At 42.1% G+C, this 24,414-nt stretch overlaps 1 protein-coding gene across 1 annotated transcript; it reads right to left on the minus strand.

The window, feature by feature from the left end:
- Positions 1 to 254: 254 nt before the first annotated feature.
- On the minus strand, positions 255 to 14,271 carry LOC132396337 (uncharacterized). The gene is made up of 9 exons (XM_059973879.1): positions 14,168 to 14,271; positions 13,498 to 13,608; positions 12,859 to 13,011; positions 12,179 to 12,316; positions 10,787 to 10,912; positions 10,089 to 10,241; positions 8,854 to 9,054; positions 6,138 to 6,335; positions 255 to 816 (listed from the first exon to the last, which is right to left on the minus strand). The coding sequence occupies exons 1-9, from the start codon at positions 14,190 to 14,192 to the stop codon at positions 779 to 781; spliced, it is 1,143 nt and encodes a 380-aa protein (XP_059829862.1). The 5' UTR covers positions 14,193 to 14,271; the 3' UTR covers positions 255 to 778.
- Positions 14,272 to 24,414: the final 10,143 nt, after the last annotated feature.

Raw genomic sequence — 24,414 nt, forward strand, 5'->3', positions numbered from 1 at the left:
TCTGACAGGTAGGCACAGCCTAATCTGGGCTTGACTTCTATCCTTTCAAGCAAGTCTCACAGATAGGCACACCCCAGTCTGGGCTTAACTCCTCTTCCTGGAGTGAGTCTCACGGATGGGTTTGTTCAAAATCCAGGGTCATAGGGATCCCATTCTTGTTGCTAAATTTCTGTCATTGAATTTACCTTGATTTACCATAACAGAGTTACTGTGAGAGACTTTACTCTGTTAGGGAACAGAAATAAAGACACAGATCATGGTATAAGGTTATCCTTTAATACATGACCATGGGCAGCTATTGTCTTACAACCCCATCAATGTCAGATTACATCTTAACTTTATACAGTAGATTTAGGGCAATAGCCAACAGCTAAACATACTTTACCAGCGATTTCAAGAAGCACTTCTAAGGTATCAGCAAGTCTACCAATGTTCCCACATGAAACACAAAATTAGAATTGCACATCTACAGCCTGTTCCTCTACTAGCAAGACAGTTTCAGGAAAAAAAAATAACAATACCACATCATTGGCACGATCTATTTCTAGCTATTGTTAGATTGTATAAGCAAGACACTATCTGCATCTAATCCTGTCACCCTCATGACTAAAGTCTTAAGCAATAATTGAAAACAAAATTGAACTTTCTTCTTAATTTTCTTCCACAACAGGGAAACAGAGAATCAGCTGATTGGATGAAATGGGTTAATGACATCATCACATTTACTTCTGTCCAGTCAGGAACACACACCTGATTCAGGGAAACTACCACTGGTCCATTACAGGGTGGTGAACGCAGATGTATCCTTTGAATAATCTGAAATGTAAAGTGAAAACATGAATTGCTATGTTTTCATCTTGAAAGAATGTATACAGCATCCATTGGCCTACCCTCATCAATTATCATATAATTATCTCAGTGAACTCATAAGGTATGACATCCCCTGCAAAAAACCATGTTGATTATCTGTAACAAATGTAAATCCCATTCCTAATAAACATCTCCAATAATGTCTTCTGGATGATCTTGCTGGATGATCCTCATCATGTGGAAGAACAACATAGGGATTTTCCTCTCCTCTGGGACTTCAGTGATGACTAGACAGGAGAGGAAGATTGTCAAGGCCACTCTTTTGGCTCTCTCAATAATCTGAGGTGGGTCCCATCAGGCCCTGGGGACGTCCGCCTTCAAAAGAACGAACATCTCTTTCTTGATATCAACAAGCCCAAGATTACCAACAATCCACACCACATCATCAATGTTCTCCACATCCCCCTCCTTGTTGAATACTGATGCCAAGTACTCATTTAGTCTGTCCACTCCCTCCAGCTTCAGGAACAAATCCTCTTCCATATCCCTAAGTATTATTTCACTCTCCCTAGAACCCTGTGAACAAAATGCCCTGGAAATCAGAGTCTGTTTTTTTGCTTCCCATTTCACTTTGAATGCGGCTTGTGACTGGTCAATGAGTTAAGTTTGGCAGTTTGATAAAAGTGAGGCAGAAACAGATAAAGAACTTTACTGTGACATCACCTTCATTCTGCTGTTACTGTTCATCCATATCAGTGACTCTACACAGGACATAAACATTAACTCACTTGAAGGAACCCAGTCCTTTTACAATACCATGACCCCTCCCCCCATGGTCAGTAAACTGTCTGGGATGTTCCACCAACATTGGGAGCACAGTGAGTGGAGGAGGGGGATGAATCGAACATGGGTTCCTCACATCCCCATCTTCCCTCCCTCCAACCCAGTTGTGAGCGACCAACGCATGATCGGAGGAGATGATCATTTTCACCCTGCTGATACGAGTCAGAGCCCAGTAAGAAGCCATTCAACCTGTCAGCCCACTGCAGGTCCATTTCAGTTCCCCACATCCCACACCACAGATATGGAAACAGATACTTTGGCCCGTCAGACCTCTGCCAACCAAGTCTGTCATCTAATCTTTTCCTGTTTGTCACACCCCTTGAAACATTCCCATGCACCTGAGCAACATGATCTCTGGAGCAAGGATATTTACCTTCAGCTTTCCATTTACTGAGTCAGGACTGCGAACACACTGACCCATGTTCCTCAGCATTATCCGTTAGACCTCAGCATTAACATAACCATCCTTCACCCTGTTCATCCCATTATACCCGTTACCCACTCATTACACACTGGGTTTCAGAATCAGGTTTAATATAATCGGCATATGTTGTGACATTTGTTCACTTTGTGGCAGCAGTGCAATGCAATAAATGATCATAGAGAAAAAAGTGTATATATATATATATATATATAATAAATTTAAAATACTGTAAGCAGAAATAATATGTATAAAAAAGTGTGGTAGTGTTCGTGGATTCAATGTCCATTTTGGAATTGGATGGCAGAGGGGAAGAAGCTGCTCCTCAATTGCTGTGTGTGTGCCTTGAGGCTTCTGTACCTCCTTCCTGATAGTATGTCCTGGGTTAATGGAGTCCTTAATAATGGATGCCACCTTTCTGAAGTACCACTCCTTTAAGATCTCTTGAATACCACGAAGGCTATTTCTCAAGATGGAGTGGACCAATATTAAAACTTTTTGTAGCTTCCTTCAATCTGTGCCGCAGATCTCCCCCACCCCCACAATACCAGACTGTTTTGCGCCTGTCAGAATGACACCCAGAAACTTGAAACTGCTCACTCTCTCCACGTCTGTACCCTTTATGAGGATTGGTTTCTGTTCTCTCGTCCTACCCTTTCTGAGGAGCACAATCAGCTCTTTGGTCTTACTGACATAGAGTGCAAGGTTGTTGCTGCGACACCACTCAACTTATTGGTATATCTCACTCCTCTATGTCTTTTCAATACCATCTGAGATTCTACCAACAATGGTTATATCATAGGGAAATTTATAGATGGCATTTGAGCTATAACTAGCCACACAGTTATGGATATAAAGGGAACAGAGCAGTGGGCTAAGCAGACAGCCCTGAAGTGCGCCAGTATTTATCATCAGTGAGGTGGTGATATTACCAATCCACACAGATTGTGGTCGTCCAGTTTGGAAGTCAATGATCCAACTTCAGATGAAGGACAGAGTCCCAGGTTCTGTATCTTATTGATCAGAGCTGTGGAAATGATGGTGTTAAACGCTGAGCTTTAGTCAACAAATAGCATCCTGGTATAGGTGTTTGTATTGCCCAGGTGATCCAAGACCCTGTGAAGAGCCATTGTGATTGCATCTGCCTTTGACCTATTGTGGGGATAGACAGAAGGAACCCATTCCGTTTACAATACCATGACCCCTCCCCCCATGGTCAGTAAACTGTCTGGGATGTTCTACTAACATTAGAAGCACAGTGAGTGGAGGAGGGGGATGAATCGAACATGGGTTCCTCACATCCCCATCTTCCCTCCTTCCAACCCAGCTGTGAGCGACCAACGCATGATTGGAGGAGATGATCGTTTTCACCCTGCTGATACGAGTCAGAGCCCAGTAAGAAGCCATTCAACCTGTCAGCCCACTGCAGGTCCATTTCAGTTCCCCACATCCCACATCACAGACATGGAAGCAGATACTTATCCCATCAGACCTCTGCCAACCAAGTCTGTCGTCTAATCTTTTCCTGTTTGTCACACCCCTCAAGACATTCCCCATGCATAAGCCCCTGAGCAACTACCTTTTAAGTATTATTCTACCTGCCTGAAACACTGCCCCTGGGAGCTTGATCATCCTCTGGTTGAAGAAGGTGCCTCTCATGCTCCAATTACGTCTCTTCCCTCTCAATGCAAACTTATGCCTCTCGATTTCCCAATCAGTGATATGGATGACAAAGAAGCAATGGGCCAGATGAATCTCACGGAGCAGCAAGCTGAGCATCAGCCATCCCCTCACCTCTGTCCCAACACCCTGACCTTTTCAATCTGGCCCGGTGCTTAACTCATCCAAACCTCAGGCTGTTCTTCATTCTTGGACCCAGCCCTACCACTTTGAAATACTTTCAGGTCTAGGACCCACCACCAGTATTCGGCATGTACCTGACCTTTCCAATTTGTCCCGGCCCCAAAATTGTCCAAACACTGTCTCATTCCCCACACTCTGGCCTGGGGCACACCGCCTCGACTGGTCTGTACATGCCACACCACAACTGTCCTGCTCCTCCAAGACTTCTGTTCATATTGCAGAAATGCAGTTGTACAGGGTCATCTCTGAAAGGGAAGTTACAGGCTATTGATCGGAGTGATCAGTTACAAAAAAAGTGTGATTATTCATGTATTTAGTAGCCTCTCCGGGTAATCCCACACAGCCTCGATGGTTTTTGCACAGTAGAGTGCATATATGTGTGCGCCTGTCGTGTGTGCATATTTTGCATCTCTGATTTCCCATCCTAATTTCTTGTAAGAGTCAAGATCACCTGATTTGCATGCTGCAGACCTGGACTTCATGGATTGTATATCCTGGTGTGTCCAATGATTTCTGGTTTGGTAACATATAGATTAATCTCCTTGGTACACAGTCCTCTGCACATTTTTTGATGAAGTCCATAATGTTGATGACATAAATACTCTAAGTTGCCTGAGCCTTTGAACATGGACTGATATCTCAAGGCATTGTACAGGACTGCACCTATATCCTCAGCACCGTACCACTCTCTGTACTAGTTCCTGTTTATATGCAGGGAGAAGGAGCAAAGCCTGGTGGTGGACAGGGGCTGAGATCGGCTCAGTGTAACAATGGTCAAGGGTGTTTGGAACCCTGGTGTAAATTGGTGTGGTTGAAGTCATTGGCAATGAGAGAGTCTTTTGGGTATTCCATTTCACAGCTGTTAACCACAGAGTATAGTTTATGAGTGCAGGCTTCCTATCTGCCTGGGGTCAGAGGTAGAACTGCCCTAAGGATAGCTGAAATGAACTCCCAAGACAGGTACATACCTGGCCAACACTTAAGCATTAGATGTTCCAGGTGTGATGTGCTGGAATCAAATGGACTTCCATGTCTGAGCACCCTGAATAATTGACAAGGAAGCTGACATCTCTGCCTATTAATTATTCTGATGACACTGTATGACCCTTCCAATGAAATGAGAAATCCTGGAACTGGATGGCACAATTTCTAGTCAAGACCCTTCATCTGGACATTGATGATGAAGTCAACAAAAGAACAGGAAAATCCAGATCTGAGTTTGGAAGAACTATGGATCAAAGAGGTTCAGCCACAGACCAAGTCAAAAGTGTATCATGCTGTTGTCACTGCCACTCAAGTCTCTCCTAGAACCTGGATGAGAAGCAATAGTACTGATACATCCCACTGGATCCAGCTCCTCCTGTCTGAATGGCCGGCAGAGAAAGCAGTTCTCACTCATATATTATGAGGTGAGAATAGAGGCAGCAAGGAGGAAAAGAGATCTGGAAAATGATGAACCACTGATGCTACAGCATCCCCACACCCATCAGCTGTGTGTAGGGAGCATGAGAATGTCGATACATACTACCTCACCATCGATGTCACCGTCTGACACGGCAGTAACCGGCACCAAAAGAAAATCTGGGACCAGAGTTTTGCTCCACTGGCTCTCATCCACCAATCCACACACAGTGGCTGCAGCATGTGTCTGTAGAACTATACACCGTGTGGGGTGATGTTGTCCGGTCTGATATTGAGGTCTGTAGTAAACTGTGAAGGCTTGAGCAGTGTGCTGGACTCAGTAAAGTCCTACTGTTCACGGCACTTGCTGGTTCTCGTAATTCCCTTCAGTTACTTTTGTTTCTTCATTCTCCTCAATGGCTCCCTTTGAGTTTAGTTTCCTCAGTCTTACATACATTTCCTTTTCCTGCTTGACTAAATCCATCACATCTCTCAGTAACCAAAGTTTCCAATCCCTCCTCCCTATTGGAACATACCTACTTTGTGCCATTGATTTTTAACACCGTCCATGTGTCAGATGTGGACTTGCACAAAAACAGCTGTCCCCGGTTAACCCTCACCAGTTACTGCCGAATTCTCTGATATGTTCTGCTCCAATCTGATGCTCTCCTGCAAGGTCCATCCTTATCCTTATCTATAAGTATCTGAAAACTTAAGGTGCAGTGGTCACTGTTCCCTAACAGTTCTCGTAAGGGATCAGTCACCTGGAAAAGAGCTTTATTTTGAAACCTTTACTCACCCCACCACATCCTGATGCTCTGTTTGACTTTGTCTACTGCTTTCTTGTAGCAGGGCTGCTCCTGAATCTTCTCCGGTGAATCCCAAAGCATTCTCACAACCACGGTTTTAGGATTAAGCATTGTCTGGTAAGCAACATCCACTGGTTTATACAGATTATCCAAAGTTTCTGCTGTGTGGATCACAGTCCAGTTGTCCCCTGTGATCAAATTATACAGATTTCATTCACCAGGCTGTACCAATCTCTGTTTATTGCATTAATTCCAATGCAGCACAACTGGGTGGAAGAACCTCCGAGTGACCCCTTCACACAATTCTGTGATCAACCTCTCCAACTGGTCCCCAAAGTCTCAGTGTTAACCCTCAACATCCCCTCCTGACTCCCTCATTTTTCAGAGAATGGCATCTCTTTCTTCTGATCTTCCTTGATCACTCTCGGAGGAATCAGTGAGTCTCTACTCTGCATGATCTCTGGAGTAGGGATATTTACCTTCAGCTTTCCATTTGCTGAGTCAGGACTGTGGACACACTGACCCATGTTCCTCAGCATTATCCGTTAGACCTCAGCATTAACATAACCACCCTTCACCCTGTTCATCCCATCATACCCGTTACCTTCCTCCTGCCTGTCTGCCCCCTGCCAAAGTTGTTTAACCACCCACGTCCCCCCGCCCCTCCAATCAGCACAAGTGAACCTCCAGCCTGGACATTGGTTCTCTTTCAGTTTAGATGCAAACTTTTCTTCTACTACAAGTCACCCCTTCCCCAGAAAGGTTTCACTGATGTAAAATCCTGAAACACTGTCCTCTGCACAACTTCCTCAGCCACACGTTCATCTGATCCGTTTTTCTGGGACGTGACACTGAGAATATTTCAGAAATTATTACTTTTGAGATCCTGTTTTTCAGCTTCTTTTCTAACTGCCTCTGGTTACTGCTCCGGGTCTTTTCTCTCTGTTTACCTCTGTCACTGTCATCTCCTGCTGCTCACCCTCCCTCCTGAGGATGTTCCACAGCCAGTCTCTGACGCATCCCTGACCCTGGCACCTTGGAGGCACCTCAAGCACCAGGGACTGAATTTTGCTTTTATTCAGCTGGTGATGAAGGCTACTGATGAATATAGAGATCTGGATGGTTTATACATGGAAACAAAGGTTCAACTTTGGAATCTCATTCAGATGATTCAGATACCTAGGATCCACAGAAAAGACAACCATATAACCATATAACAATTACAGCACGGAAACAGGCTATCTCGGCCCTTCTAGTCCGTGCCGACACTTACACTCACCTAGTCCCACTGACCCGCACTCAGCCCATAATCCTCCATTCCTTTCCTGCCCATATACCTATCCAATTTTACTTTAAATGACAATACCGAACCTGCTTCTACCACTTCTACTGGAAGCTCATTCCACACAGCCACCACTCTCTGAGTAAAGAAATTCCCACTTGTGTTACCCTTAAACTTTTGCCCCCTAACTCTCAAATCATGTCCTCTTGTTTGAATCTCCCCTACTCTCAATGGAAAAAACCTATCAACGTCAACTCGATCTATCCTCCTCATTATTTTAAATACCTCTATCAAGTCCTCCCTCAAACCTCTATGCTCCAAAGAATAACCTAACTTGTTCAGCCTTTCCCTGTAACTTAGCTGCTGAAACCCAGGTAACATTCTAATAAATCTTCTCCGTACTCTCTCTATTTTGTTGACATCTGTCCTATAACTCGGTGACCAGAACTGTACACAATACTCCAAATTCGGCCTTACCAAAGCCTTGTACAATTTTCACATTACATCGCAACTCCTATACTCAATGCTCTGATTTATAAAGGCCAGCATACCAAAAGCTTTCTTCACCACCCTATCTACATGAGAATCCACCATCAGGGATCCTAGATCACTCTGTACTACTGCATTCTTCAATGCCCTACCATTTACGATGTATGCCCTATTTGGATTATTCCTACAAAAATGTAGCACCTCACGTTTATCAACATTTTTTCCCCACAGGGATTGGCATTTTCGCCGAATATAGTTTCCATTTATATTTTCACCCAAGTAATTTATGTACTGTACATCACAAATATATGTGGTATTGTGAATAGTGAAGAACATTGTCAAAGAATATAGTGGCATATAGATTAGTTGTAGATATGGGCAGAAAAATGGCAGATGGAGTTTAACCAGCCAAAAGTTGTATCTTGGGAGATCCCGTAACAAGATGATCTACAAGTGAAACATGGTGTCGAAGTTCACAGACTCCCTAAGGTGTCTGCACAGACTGATAAGGTGGAAAAGAACGCCGTTTGACCCTAGACAGTGATCCCCATTACCAACTGTTTACTGCAGGGAAGGAGAGTGGTCTGGGAATTGCTGCTACTCTGCATCATTCCAGCTCTTGTGAGAGAGCCAGTATGCAGGTCCAATAGGAAAATGGAATTCAGTCAGCCAGCTGTCTGAGGTTTTCACCACAAGGGCACAACATGGGAAGCTGGAATGTAATTTTAATACTCAGACAGAGGTAATAGTCTCTCACCAGATGAACTGAATGGTTTCCCTGACCAGTTCAGAGCATGGTGAAGAGTCGATCTCTGTGGGTGTGGATTCACCTATAGAGCAGACAGCTCTCCAGAGTGAAGGGTCTCCTCACTGCCTGTGCATCACACACGAGGATTAGCAAGAGCAAAACAAGCTGTGTTGAAACCTTTACTCACCCCACCACCTCCTGATGCTCTGCTTCACTTTGTCCATCGCCTCGTGAATCTGCTCCGGGGAATCCCAGAGAATTCGCACGACAACAGTGTCAGTATCAAATATTCCCTGGTGATTAACTTCCACCGGCATTTTCCACTTATGCAAACACTTGTCCACCAGGATCACAGCACAGATGTTTCTACGTTTCAACCCTTGTTTCTCTGTGGTGGAATTACAGAGATTTTATTCATCACATTGTACTTGTCTGTTTATTGTATTTATTCCCACGCCACACAATGGAGTGGAAGGACCCCTGAGTGACAAATAGGAGACTGTCCTAGTCAGACGGTTCTGTGATCAAACTCTCCAGCTGGTCTCTGAGCCCTTAGCATCTACCCTGACAACCTTCTCACAACTTCCACATCTTTCCACAGGATCATATCTCTTCCTTCTGATCTTCCCAGATTACCTTCACGGTTTCAGTCAGCCTGTCTCCCTTGCGTAACCTCGGTGGCAAGTATATTTACCCTCAGTTTCCCAAGATCGAGGACAGTGGACATCATTAGCAGGTATTGACCAAAAGCTAAAGCCAGTGAAGCAATGAGACAGGCACTTCAGTCACAGTGAGAGTTGTAGAGACAGATACAAGTCAGACCTGTGAAAGGGCATGGAGGGAGCTACACCTCCAGCATAGTAGCTGGAGGTGTCATGTAGATGCAAAGGGTGCGCACTCCAGCATTTGGTATTGATAACTCATGTGGATGTTGTTAACTGAGTCACTAAAGGTATTTGTCAGCAAAGACAGATTTTCTCTGGGCCTAAACTGATGACTATTGTTGAAGGTTGATAGCAGTAACAGAGGCTTACAGAGAAGAGGATGGGGTGGAGGGTCAGGAGAGGGTTTCAGTAATGGGGTGAGGTATACAGGCTGCAAGGAGGCGTGAAGGGGCTGGAAGAGAGTAACAGAGATAACTGGTATCAAGGTGGAGGAAGTTACAGAAAAGGGAAATAAAGGAGGATATAGAGATGGGGAAGAATGCAGGGCTGGAGGGATTTACGGAAATAAAAGCCCAGATGGAGAGTTTTAAAAGGGAACATCATCGATCCCTTTCACTCCACAGATGCTGCCTAAATCCCCAACAGATACTTTGATGCTCCACATGACTTAGTGAGAGGAGACAAGAGACAGAAAACAGCAGAACCCCTAAAGATAAAAAATTCAGATCACTTAGAGACAGAAAATGAGAGTATCTACCTGTGACCCACTGTAAGGAATTTCGAAGATCCTCAATTTCACGAGACACTTTGAAGACAAACAGAACACAGGGAATCTCTGGACCTTCACCTGAGGAGATGTTCAGCTCCTTCACACTCTTTTCATGGACGTCTCCTCGACCGTAACACTGCACTGTAAAACACAGAACCTGTGCTCACTCAGCCTGCCTCACACCAGGGACATTTCACTCAGGGTACTTCTCTGTAACGGAAAGGGAGGAGATGATTTAATGTCTGTCTGAGCTCAGAGATGGAGATCCAGTGGCATGGGTCAACAGAGTCAAAGAGGAAGTAGGGGCCAGGGCGGGGAGGGGTGTTAGATCTGAATGAGGGAATGATACAGAGACAGGAAGGGAAGAGGTATAGGGTCTGGAGGGGTTTAGGGGTTCTCAGTGACTGGGAAAGATGTCACAGTCAAAGAGGGTTGCAGAGGCAGGGAGGTGTGTAAGGGCCGGAGGGAGATATGGAGACAGAGAGGGGTGTAGTGGCCGGAGTGGAGGAGAATGCAGAAAAATACAGAGTGTGGTATGGACTGTGATGAGGCAGCATGGACCACACTCTCAAGTTCCATAGAATCCCCTCCCTGGAAGTGGAGCTGTCACCATTGAGAAGCCACAACTATACTCTGTAAACCTGTCGTTGGCAGACTGTGGATGTGTGGATGTACTGTCCTCTCACCGTTACACTGAAGCTTCTCCGAGCTTCTGTCTATAATATATCTGTCCCACAGGTACCAGAACCAAGAATGAAGTACCGTCCATGGTACTGTCCGGATCTCATCGCCCTGTGGATCCTCGAGCAACCCTATTAAACAACACACATGAGAATCAGAAGCCTGTCACCCACGGTACAGACATGAAGTGACCTCAGAACCCACACACGTCCCCACTCTCTGCACAGAAAAATGCAGAGAGTTAGTACCCTCTGAAATCAGAGTAGAGTGTAGAAGCTGGAGCAGATTGTGACCCATTCTAAGCTTTCTGACCATTGCACACTCTGTAGATAAACAGAACACAGGAGACCCGTGGCCCTTTACACCTCAAAATATCAGCTGAGCTTTAGTCAACAAATAGCAACCTGGTATAGATGTTTGTGTCACCCTGGTGATCCAAGACCCTGTGAAGAACCATTGAAATTGCATCTGCCTTCAACCTGTTGTGGTGATAGACAGATTGTGGTGGGTCCCGGTCTTTGCCCTCAACACTGAAAAGAGAGCGTGAAGTCATCCCTCATCCCTCAGAGTGACAGAGAGCAGTCCCCAGTCTCACATCACTGAATGGGGTGGATAACAGAGATGGGGACGGGTCTAGGTACAGAGACATTCAAAGTGATAGGGAAGGGTTCACAGAGATGGCGGGGGATTTGCGTATGTCGAAACCAGAGAAAAAAGACAGGGAAGATTGTATGGGCCAGAGAGGATGGGAATGCAGACACACCTACAGACAGGGTGGAGGAGACAGGGAGAACCCAAACTCTCATATTGCACAGAATCTCCTCCTTGGAAGCAGAGGGGCCACTGCAAAGCCACAGCCAGACTCCAAGGGTTCATCATCTGGAGGCTGTGGAGGTCCTTCAGCCCATTGCTTTTCGGACACTGCCCCAATCCTATCCTCTCTCTCTTACACTGAAGCTGATCAACCAATGGTTGCATTGGTTCCAAAGCCAAGAACCCAGTGCCTTGCTCTGAGCTAACAGGATCTCACCACCCTGCCTGACCCTATTGGACAACACAAATGGCAATCAGAAGCCTGTTGGTTAAGACACAGGCTTGAACTGAACACAAGACCCACAGGATCTCCAGCTCTGAACATTTCTTCCTCCCGATGCGATTGCTGTCCAAATTTTCATCAGTCTCCCACCCCTGATACACATCAGACATATCCCTGATATTCCACATGGGAAGTTTACAGTACAGAGTGATGTGTGGCCAGGGAAGGGTAGTTTTTACCTGCCAAGACAGGAAACTCCTCTGGATCTGGTCCAGTCGATGCCACTCTGATGGAGTGAATGCCTCAGGGAGATTGCTGTCATTGGCATAAGGACTCAACACACTCCAACAGTCATTCATACCTGGATTAGTCACGGCCATAATTTCTGTTCCTTCTGGAAATGACTCTGGATCTGTTCTCTTCATCTCCTCTGCCACATCTCTGCAGCTGACCAACAGAATCACGGCACAAATGTCTTCCTTCCGTGCTCTCCCCTCTCCTGAAACACAGTATTAAAGTGATTTGTGAGGGGAGTGTGTGCCCTACCCACTGCAGGAACCCGCAGGGCACATCAGTTCTGGGTTCGGCACCTTCCACCAGCGGCTGCATGCACCTTCCTGCCCTGTGGCGCCGGGTTGATGCTGTCTGTGTATAAGGCATCCTCCCCCTCACCAGTACTGTCACTCACATCACCACGGGAGTGGCAGCATTACTGGAGGCACAGTTTCTCCTCTGGTACATTCAGCCCAGTCCCCAGTCCCCCACTCAGCTTCAGAGAAGATCCACACAGACCAAATTAAACAGAGCAAGGGAACTCACCCGTGTCCTACACAATGTACTGAATAAGGAAGGTGCTACCTCAGTGTTTGTCCCTTCTTCTACAATGAAACAATCCCAAAGATTACGTACAGTTACAATTATTTTCTCTCAGAAGGAAGGAATAGCTGACAGTAGAAAGAGGTCTTCAAAAGAGTGGGGGATCCCAAACAAAAATTGTCACCTATGAATTCTCTGTTAAAAAGGATGCAAGCATCAATCTACCTGTGACACTCTGGAGGACATTCTGAAGATCCTGAATTACACAAGACACTTTGTAGACAAACAGAACACAGGGAACTCCTGGCTTTTCACACTGCGAGATGTCCAGCTCCTTCACGATCTTCTCATGGACGTCTCCTCGACCGTAACACTGCACTGTAAAACACAAAACCTGTGCTCACTCATCCTGCCTCACACCAGCACATTTCACTCAGGGTAATTCTCAGCAATGGAAGGAAATGTAGCTGATTTAACATTCCTCATAGCTCAGAGATGAATACCTACAGGCATGGGTAAACAGTTCATGTGTTGGGAAAAGGCTTTGTACCACTATGGATCAGTCAGGGTAAGGAAAGATCCCAAATGCTGTGACAGTAACAATTGTCATTTTACTGCAGGACACTTCCTCAAGTTGCATCACGGGGGCATCTGAGGGCAGGGGTTGCACAGGGTACCATCCTGACCGTGGAAATCATGGACTCTTGGAGTTCGTACAGGAAGGGCTAGAGTGGTTCACAGAGAGGGGGAGTGCTTGTAGGGACCAAAGGGAGATGCAGAGATGCGGGACATCGGCAGAATGTACATTGTGGAAAACCTTGAGCCCATCGAGTTGAGGCAAATGCCCGAACCCTGTCCTCTCACCGTTACACTGAAGCTTCTCCGAGCTACCAGCGATCAACTGCCAAAGCCAGGAACCCAGTCCTGCGCTCGTCCCTGACGAGATCTCACCATCCTGCGGATCCTCGCCCGACCCTGTTAGTCAACACACAACAATCACAATTTTGTCATGCAAGACAAAAACATACATTAACATAAAGACCCGTATTTTTTCTGCTCTGAACCCCACCACGTTCCTTCCGTTCCAATTTTCCAATGGGGTCACCGACCGGAGTACAGCTCCGTCAGTCTCCCCAAAACCACACCGACCTGCATCGGACACGTCCAGTATGCTCGATGGGAAGTTTACAAAAAGTGTGAACTTTCGCTAGTAAGAGGGTACGAACCTCCAGTAAATCCGCTCCTGTGATGACGCTATGTCTGAAGGTTTGAATCGCTCCCGGACACGGGTAAACAGTCGTCTGGGATCTTTTTCTGATAATACTCATTTGTCTCTTCCACCTACGGACAGCACCACCCTCACCCCCCAACCCCCACCCCCCTCCTCCACCACCACCACAGTCCACGCCGGACACCTCCCCTCCGTCCTACCCCAAATCTTCCACCTGTCACTACTACCCCTTCATACTCCCTTGCTGTTGCCGCCGCCTTCACCCTTCCCCAGACCGCCCTTCAATATCGCTCTCTTCCTCACCCCAAAAGTTCAACAAATTCCTCATCTTCCACTTTCATCGCCACCGAAATACATAACTTTTTTTTTCCGTGTTACCCGGCTCGTGGGGGCGGGCTATCGCCTCCCCCTGCAAATTCCATTGGACCTAGCGGCAGCTGCTCAGTACGTTCTTCTTCCGACTTTTAATGATGTTTGGCAGTCAAACTTAAAGGTGCATTACCGCCGCCAACTGGACTGCAGTGTGGTGCAGAGTTGGGAAATAAAACCCTTACTAGTTCTTTATCAAATGAAAACTAAATTACCCGAAAGCCCTCTAGATTGGAAATAATGAAAGACAACATTGTGAATAAAATTAAAGTCAATTCCATAACTTAGTTTTTAAGTGAAAACTGTCAACCCCCAAAGCGAGTAGTGCATCCTGCATTTGCCATTTTTTTTCAGCCTTGTATACTTCACATTGTAAAAGAATGTGTTCAACTGTTTCTTTTTCTTTCTAAATCTTTTTATTAATATTAGTAATATGGACAGAATACAGATGATATATTGATAAAGAAATTACCAACATACACATTCCATTACATATGAAAAAAAACATACATAATAGTTACAATATAAATGAGTTTACCAAGACATAAGCCATAAGATATATGTATGGACATAGTAAATCTAAATATTTCATAATGTATAATATAAAAAAAACAGAAAAAAGAAAGAAAAAAAAACAAAAAAAATTTATATAATGCAGAACTAGCTAATCTAATCTAATAACTATAACTAATAAGTAATATAAAAGAAAAAAACAAAAAAGGAAAAAAAACGGGCTGTTTATAATATCTCACAAAAATAAGTATTCATCAATGCCGTCACTTCTGGTCCTCTCAAAATACATAAGCTGAAAACTGGGAAATCAAATGAACTTGGCACAGGGTCATATTACATCATATGAAAATGTTGAATAAACGGTCTCCATAACTTTTCAAATTTAATAGAAGTCTCAAAAGTACCACTTCTAATTTTTTCTAAATTTAAACATAACATAGTTTGAGAGAACCAATTAAATACAGTGGGAGGATCAATTTCTTTCCAATTCAACAATATAGATCTGCTAGCCATCAGAGATAGAAATGCAATCATTCGACGGGCTGAAGAAGATAAATGCAGTGAATCTAACGTTGGTAAACCAAAAATTGCGGTAATAGGATGAGGTTGTAAATCAATATTCAAAACCGCAGAAATAATATCAAAAATATCTTTCCAATATTTCTCCAAAAATGAACACGACCAAAACATGTGAGTTAAAGACGCAATTTCAGAATGACATCTATCACAAATAGGACTTATATGAGAGTAAAAATGAGCTAATTTATCCTTGGACATATGGGCCCTATGTACGACCTTAAATTGTATTAGTGAATGTTTAGCACATAATGATGATGAATTAACTAATTGAAGAATTCTATCCCAATTCTCACTAGAAATACTAAAACTAAGCTCTCTTTCCCAATCCTGTTTAGTCTTATAAAGAGGCTCTGAACGTATCTTCATAATTATATTATAAAGTTTTGAAATAAGCCCTTTTTGAAAAGGGTCTAATTCAAATAAACTCTCCAAAGTATCTGAAGGCACAAAATTTGGAAACGTAGAGAGTACAGAACTTAAAAAATGTCCAATCTGTAAATATCTAAAAAAATGAAATCTCGGCAAGTTATATCTGTTGGATAATTGTTCAAAAGACATGAAACAATTATCTAAAAATAAATCAGAAAATCTTAGTAATCCCTTAGTTTTCCAAGCTGAATAAGCTTGATCTATAATGGAAGGGTGAAAAAAACAATTAGATACAATAGGACTATTTAAAACGAATTGAGTCAACCCAAAAAATCTCCGAAATTGAAACCATATACGCAATGTATGTTTAACTATCGGGTTGTCAATTCGTTTCGGCAATTTAGAAAGAGCAAAAGGGAGAGAAGTCCCTAAAATAGAACCCAAAGCATAAGCTGATACCGATTTAGATTCTAAACTCACCCAACAAGGGCCAAAAGATCCACCCCCATCTTTCAACCAACATAACAAATATCTAATATTAACTGCCCAATAGTAAAATCTGAAATTAGGTAATGCTGACCCGCCTTCCTTTTTTGTCTTCTGTAAATATGTTTTACCTAACCTGGGATTTTTATACTGCCATATATATGAAGAAATTTTAGAGTCAACATTAGTAAAAAAAGATTTCGGGATAAAAATTGGTATCGCTTGAAAAATATATAAAAACTTAGGTAAAATAACCATCTTAATAGCATTAATCCTACCTATTAGGGATAGAGACAAAGGTGACCACTTAGTAAACAAACTTTTAATCTGATCAATTAAGGGTAAAAAATTAAATCTAAACAAATCTTTATGGTTTTTTGTGATTTTGATCCCTAAATAAGTAAAAGAGTCATTAACTAATTTAAAGGGTAAATTTCCATAAATTGGGACCCGTTTATTCAATGGAAACAATTCACTTTTATTAAGATTTAACTTATACCCAGAAAACTCGCTAAATTGAGCCAATAATGATAAAACTGCTGGAATGGATTTCTCCGGGTTAGAAATGAATAATAATAAATCATCTGCATACAAAGATAACTTATGAATATCTGTCCCACGATTAATACCCAAAATATCCTGTGATTGTCTGATGGCAATTGCCAAAGGTTCTAAGGCAATGTTAAATAGTAATGGACTAAGAGGACATCCCTGTCTAGTGCCCCGAAATAGGCGAAAAAAGGGAGATCTTTGATTATTGGTAACCACTGAGGCTACTGGAGTATGATAAATCAATTTAATCCATGATATAAATATCAGACTAAAATTAAACTTCTCCAACACATTAAATAAGTAAGGCCATTCAACTCTGTCAAATGCTTTCTCCGCATCTAATGAAATCACGCATTCTGAAGTATCATGTGAGGGAGTATAAACAATATTCAACAATCTCCTAATGTTAAAAAAAGAATAACGATTTTTAATAAAGCCAGTTTGATCATCTGAAATAATTTTGGGTAATACCTTCTCCAATCTAGATGCCAGTAACTTAGAAAAAATCTTGGAGTCTACATTCAATAAAGATATAGGTCTATAAGAAGCACAATTAGTAGGGTCTTTATCTTTCTTCAATATTAGAGAAATAGAAGCTCTATAAAAAGATTGTGGCAAATTCCCTAATCTAATGGCCTCCTCAAAAACCTTACCTAACCAAGGGGAAAGAGTAGCGGAAAAAAATTTTAAAAATTCAACTGTATAACCATCTGGACCCGGTGCTTTCCCAGAATTCATTGAGGAAATAGCCCCTTTAATTTCTACATCCGTAATAGGAGTATCCAATATCAAAAGATCATCAGATGATAACCTTGGAAAATTTAATTTTCCAAGAAAATCAGACATGGTATTATAATCTTGAGGAAATTCAGATTGATACAGGGAGGTATAGAAATCTTGAAATGCCTTATTTATCTCATCATGATTAACTGTCAGATTCCCATTCTGCTGACCAATCTTAGTGATTTGATGTTTAACCAGAGCATTCTTCAATTGACTAGCTAACAGTTTACCAGATTTATCACTATGTATATAAAAATCAGATTTAGTTTTCATTAATTGATTTTCAATCGAGGATGTAAGTAATAAACTATGTTCCATTTGAAGTTCAACCCTTTGTTTGTAAAGCTCCTTACTAGGAGCAATCGAATATTTCTTATCAATCTCTTTAATTTTATCAACCAATAAAAGAGTTTCCATCTTGATACGTTTCCTCAAACCAGCAGAATAAGAAATAATCTGTCCACGTATATAAGCTTTAAAAGTGTCCCAAAGTGTTCCGCAGGAAATATCATCTGTAGAATTAGTTGAGAAGAAGAAGTCGATCTGCTCCTCCATAAATTTTATAAAGTCAGAGTCTTGCAACAAGGTAAAGTCAAATCGCCATTGTCTAGCATTAGAAGCTGTATCCGTAAATTTCATAGAAAGTAATAACGGAGCATGATCAGAGATAGCTATAATATCATAGTTACAACCGATTACCAATGGAATAAAACAAGAGTCTACAAAAAAATAATCAATTCTTGAATAAGAGTGATAAACATGTGAGAAAAAAGAAAACTCTTTGTCTTAAGGATAACGGAATCTCCAAATATCAAAAACTCCATTGTCAGTCAAAAAAGAGTTAATACAAGTGGCCGACTTATTAGGTAAAGTCTGAATAGATAAATATTTATCCATCAGAGGATTTAAACAACAATTAAAGTCACCACCCATTATTAACTTATATTCGTTTAGATTGGGTAAAGAAGTAAATAAAGACTTAAAGTCAGGACAATCCACATTTGGAGCATAAACATTAACCAAAGCAACCTTTTTATTACAAAGTAAACCCGTAATTAACAAAAATCTGCCATTCGGATCCGAAAAAATATCATGTTGAACAAATGAAATAGAGGAGTCAATAAAAATTGAAACTCCTTTTACTTTAGCATTCGAATTTGCGTGATACTGTTGACCCCGCCAAAATCTAAAAAAACGAAATTTGTCCTCCCTCCTCACATGAGTTTCTTGTACAAAAATGATATGAGCATTAAGCCTTTGGAATACTTTGAAAATCTTCTTTCGTTTAATTGGATGATTTAAACCATTAGTATTCCAAGACACAAAATTAATGGTCTGAGCCATAATTCTAAAATCAACCCTTTGGTATAGAAAGGGTTAACCAACTTATAAACTCATGCACCCGGAAGAGGAACAAAAGTAGTGAGAAAACCCGGAAGTGACGACAACACAGACATATTTGAAGTTCAAAAACAGCCCGAATAAAAAAACTAACACAAACTGGTACAAAAAAAAAGAATTAGAAAACAGACCATCCCCCACCCCCCGAGAAAAAGAGAACAAGCCAAAATATGATTTAAAAAGAGAAAAAGTAAGACTAATCCTACCCCCATGTCAGCTGAAGAACACTCCATATAAAAAGGATATATATAAAAGAATCAGCCCAACTTTAAAAATAAAATCGCTATAATAAAAACTATATTTCTAAGTATAGTTAGTTGTAAAAAGAATAAAAATATAATCACTAAAAAACAATTATAACTCGGGCTCTGGCCCAGACAAAACAAAAAATATTTAAGCTAAGATAAACGATGCATTGTACGGAAGAAACGCGAAAAATATAAACATAATGCCATCTTAAGCAAAACCAAAAATCTTTTCCAAAAAACCACCATCTTAATCAAGGAAAAATTTACCTTCAAAGAATTAAAAATATACCTTCGAAGGAACAAAGTTAATAGACAAGTATGTAGTTAAATGATTAAAGTGTATAAGGCAAAACAATTAACATGACGCAAACACACTTTAACTTGAGTATAAAGTGTAGGATGAACCTACACCAATAACCAGATTTTAATTCTGGTTTAAGAGATCGAGAACCATCTTACACGATCAGAATCATTCATTTATTAAAGACTGGTGTCTGTAGCAGTAGGAAAGTTCTCCTCCAGATATTTTCTCGCTTCTGAAGTTGAAAGGAAAATTTGTCGTGGAGCATTCGACGGAGAAATTCGAAGCTTCGCGGGGTATAGAAGCGCAGGTTTCAGATTTTTCTCATAACATTCAGCCATCAACGGTTTAAAAAGAAGCCTTCTTTTTAAAAGATCTGAACTAAAATCTTCGATCAGGCGGAAGCAAAAATCTTTGATTTTAATCATTCCTACCCGACGAGCTGCTCTTATAACTTGTTCTTTGTCATGTACATAATGGAACCGGACAATTATCACCGAAGGTTTGTCTGTAACACTCGGTGATCGACGCCGAATTCTATGTGCCCGATCCAATAAAGGGGGGTTATTCGGGAAAATCGTCGGAAAAGCTTCTTATAAAAGTTGAGCAAAATATTTCGAAGGGTCATCTTTTTCTATGCCGTCTGGAAGACCAAGTACACGTAAGTTCTGTCTTCTGGACCGATTCTCAAAATCGTCACTCTTGGCTTTAAGGGCTTCCATCAGCTTAATGGTCGAAATTAAATCCTGTTGCAGTTTTCCAATAGTCAAATCTCGCTTCCGAGCTTCTTCTTGCAGAGACGCAATAAGAGCTTGTTGCTGTTTAATTACTAAATCCGTCTTAACCATGTACTCTTGAAAAGCCTTTATATCTTCTTTAAAAAATTGTTTTAGTTCAGCAAATTTTTTATCCAAAACCTCCATAAACAATTCAAAAGTTAATTGTGTTTGTTGTGTCGGAGCCTGCTTTTTTTCCGTTACCGTTCGGATTACGTCCGGGATCCCGTCCCTTAGACCTGAGAGACATTTCTGTTTGCATATCTTCAAAAGTTCACAACAAACTCTTGGGAGTAAATCCAAAAAAAAGAATAAAGAAACTTTCGATATAGGTGAAAATAAGCTGAATAAGGGTAATCAAAGGTTAAAAAAAGTAAAGGTTATGGAGCGAATCCAAAACGGTACTCACTCCATGAGCGTCTCCAGCTGACTCCAACTGTTTCATAATGATGACAAAACCTACACACCCCAGAGTGTTTTCCAACAAGATATAAGGAATAAAGTATAATATGCTGAATTCTAAGTTCGGTCAATTTAATTCCTTCCCGTTTTGTCTTACCCCCTTCTCCCATCCATCTAACAGCTTTATGCATTCTGTCTCTCCTTTGCCCTTTATCCCACAAGTTTTGTCATAACCACTAATTCTTAGTGCCACCAAACCCTTAGCTTCTGATTTGCTAATTGGAAGGTCTATATCCACAGATGAACTTTTAATTGCCTTATTGGCCAAACAATCAACTTGCTCATTCCCCTCAACTCCTTGATGCACACTCAGTACAATGCCAGATTGTGAGTGAACTGGCAGAAAGACAAGGCAGGTATGAGGAATCTCATACTCTGGTTGGCTGAGGTTGGATGTGGGCAGCTAAAAGGAATTGGGTACAGGTCAGACAGACAGGAGAGGAGGAGAATTGACTCTCAGCTCAAACCTGCCCACCAGACAGTCAAGCCGGGGCTGGTCGGTGCTTCTCTCAACTCCTCTTCCATCATCTTTCTCCAGGCTCCATCACCAAATGTTTATTCCCCTGCGTGATCCATTCTCCACATCTATACCATCATTTCCCTCTTCCAACACGTCAGTTTTATACCACTGGATCATTATCTGTAGGTAAATTCCTTGTTCCAGATACTAATGAAAACAATCCAGCATCTCTCTTGTCAAACCAAAGTCTTATGTGTTTGAACAAGATGACCCCAATTTCTTCTAAACTCCAAGTTGTACAGCCCAAAATGGTTGATGGCAGAACTCTCTGATTCCCAGTTAAGCTTCAAGAAGCTTCCAGATTTTAACCTCAATGGCTCCCTGAACAGTTGGGTCCTCAGTTTCCTCATTTGCAGACATTAGTCAGTTCAGATTGGCTAAAATATCTCCCCCACAATTTCCATCAGGACAAGTGCAACACAAGCTGTGTGCTTAGCCCCTTGCTCTACTCTCTTTATACTTGTGACTGTGAGGCTAAGCACAGCTCCAATGCCATATATAACTTCACTGATAACACCACTTACACTGGCCAAATCAAAGGTGGTGACAATCAGCATATAGGAGGGAGGTTGCAAGCCTAGCTGAGTGGTACCACAACAGCAATCTCTCACTCAATGTCAGCAGGACCAAACAGCTGATGATTGACTTCAGGAGGAGGAAGCCTGAGGTCTATGAGGCTATCTTCATCTGGAGATCAGTGGTGGAGACGGTCATCAACTTTAAACTGTTCAGTCTTATAATTTCAGAGGACCTGTCCTGGGCAGATATAAAGAAAGCATATCTTCTATTTCGCACCTTTATTTCCTCAAGAGATAGTGCATATTCAGGATGACATCTAAAACTCTGACAAACTTCAGCAGATGTGCAGTGGAGAGCATTTGATTGGTTGCAACATGGCCTTGTATGGAACACCAATAGCCGAGAATTGAAAAATCCTGCAAAAAGTAGACAACACTGCCCAGTTCATTACAGGTAAAGAACTGCCACCACTGAGCAAATCTACATGGAGCACTGTTACCAGAAAGCTGCATCTATCCTCAAGGACAGTCACCACCCTGACCATGTCATCTTCTCGATGCTGCCATCAGGAAGAAGTTACTGGAGTTTTCGGACCCACACCACAGAATTTGGGTACAGTTAATACCCTTCAACCGTCAGGTTCCTGAAATTTTATTCTGTTTCTTCGATATACTGTGCATGCTTGCAAGAAAATTAATCTCAAAGCTATGTATGATGACATTTACATACTTTGTTAATAAATTTACTTCGATCTTTGAAAAGCTGTTCATTGACTTCTAGAAGAGGGTGATGCATTATTGTTTTCCCTTCTATTTCAGACTAACACCAGCATACTAGAGGAGGGCAATATGAACACCATTTCCACCATGATAAAGGAACACAACTCTGATGGATAGGTCAGGCATTCCAATGCCTAACTCACGTCTCCCCAAACAGATTCTTTACTCACAGTTGAATGAAGGACAAAGTGCCCAGCTGAATAAGTTCATCTAAAATCTGGAAAGATATTGCACTCAAGAGATGTACCTGGAGAAAATCTTTTCAAGAGGGAGTGCACTACATGGGAATGACTGCCACTGTATGGACAATAATATGTTATTGTTACGTCCGTAGCCCCCTCCTTTGTGAGATTTGCCAGATCACTGTTCGGTTGAGTCAAACGGGGGGGCCCAAGACATGAGGGGGAGATGTGCAGGATGTCACTTTTCTCCCCCCCATAGCGATGTAAAGCTACGGGACATGGCCATTGTCTCTTGGAGACAGATTTGTGGATTGAGATGTTCTGCTACGTGAATGCCCTCGGGCAAAGTGGGCTGGTTGAGGGAGAGATTGCATCACCCCCAACCACAGATTCAACCCCAAATATAGACTGACCACAATCTAATTTTCCCCACAGATTGAACCCCAATTACAATGTCCAGAAACTAATCTTCCCCATGGATTGAACTACAATTACACTCTGTCCAGAATCTAATTTCCCCGCAGATTGAACCACATTTACATTCTGTCCAGAATCAAATCTTCTCCACAGATTGGACATCAATTACATTCTGTCCAGAATGTAATCTTCCCAACAGATTGAACCTGAATTACACTATGTCCAGTATCTAATCTCCACCACAAATTAAAACTGAACTACACTCTGTCCTGAATCTAAATTTCCGCACATATTGAACCCCAATTACACTGTCCAGAATCTAATCTTCCCCACAGATTGAACCCCAATTACAACCTGTCCAGAAACTAATCTTCCCCATGGATTGAACTCCAATTACACTCTGTCCAATTACATCTATGACCCTGCGAGTCAGAATAAAAGAGGGGCTGTAGGAACAACCCCTCAGACACACCAGAAGAAACGTTAAGCGACCACGTAACAGCAGACGGTCATCGGAAACCAAGCCATGTGCATTCAATTCCGTGGCTGGAATTGGTGGCTGAAACCACGGAAAACGGCTTTTTAGCTAACAACGGGGAAACCCGCTCCCCTGACTCAACGGATTGACATCGTAAAAGACCCAGGCAAGTTTACACCGCATTGCTCTTAAACCCAACTACGCTGCAGCTTGAACGAACTGATAGTGACTGATAGCTTTCCATCAGACAATACAGTAACCCCTAGACAACGATAGAGTTATTTCTTATTGGTTATTATTATACCCGCACTTAGATTTAGTATTGATGACGTATATTATCTGTATGTTTGCATTAATCTTCTTTTTGTGCCCTTTATCAATAAATACTTTTGAAAATAGTACCATCAGACTTCAACGGACCTCCCTATCTTTGCTGGTAAGAAATCCAATTACGGGAATTTCGTAACAAAGTTGGGGTTCTCGTCTCGGGATTTGACACCAAATTGGCAGGGCAGTGAATCGGGATTGTAAGTCCAAAACTTGGATCTGGTTACGTGGGTAGCCAGACGGGAAACCAGCAAAGATGGACATGGGTGAGTGTATAGAAAACCCAACTCTGGAGGCGCTGGAGGTGGCCTCCAAATCGGACTTGATAAAATTGGCGAAGGAGTTAAACCTCGCAGGGGTGAGGTTGTCAATGAAAAACCAAGAGGTGCGAAGGGCAATAACTCGGTATTATATTGGGAAGAAGGTGTTTACAGATGAGATATTGGAAAATATCCCTGAAGAGGCACCCGCTAGTGGGATGGCTCAGTT

Source organism: Hypanus sabinus, chromosome 1 (assembly GCF_030144855.1).
Source record: "Hypanus sabinus isolate sHypSab1 chromosome 1, sHypSab1.hap1, whole genome shotgun sequence".
NCBI lineage: Eukaryota > Metazoa > Chordata > Chondrichthyes > Myliobatiformes > Dasyatidae > Hypanus > Hypanus sabinus.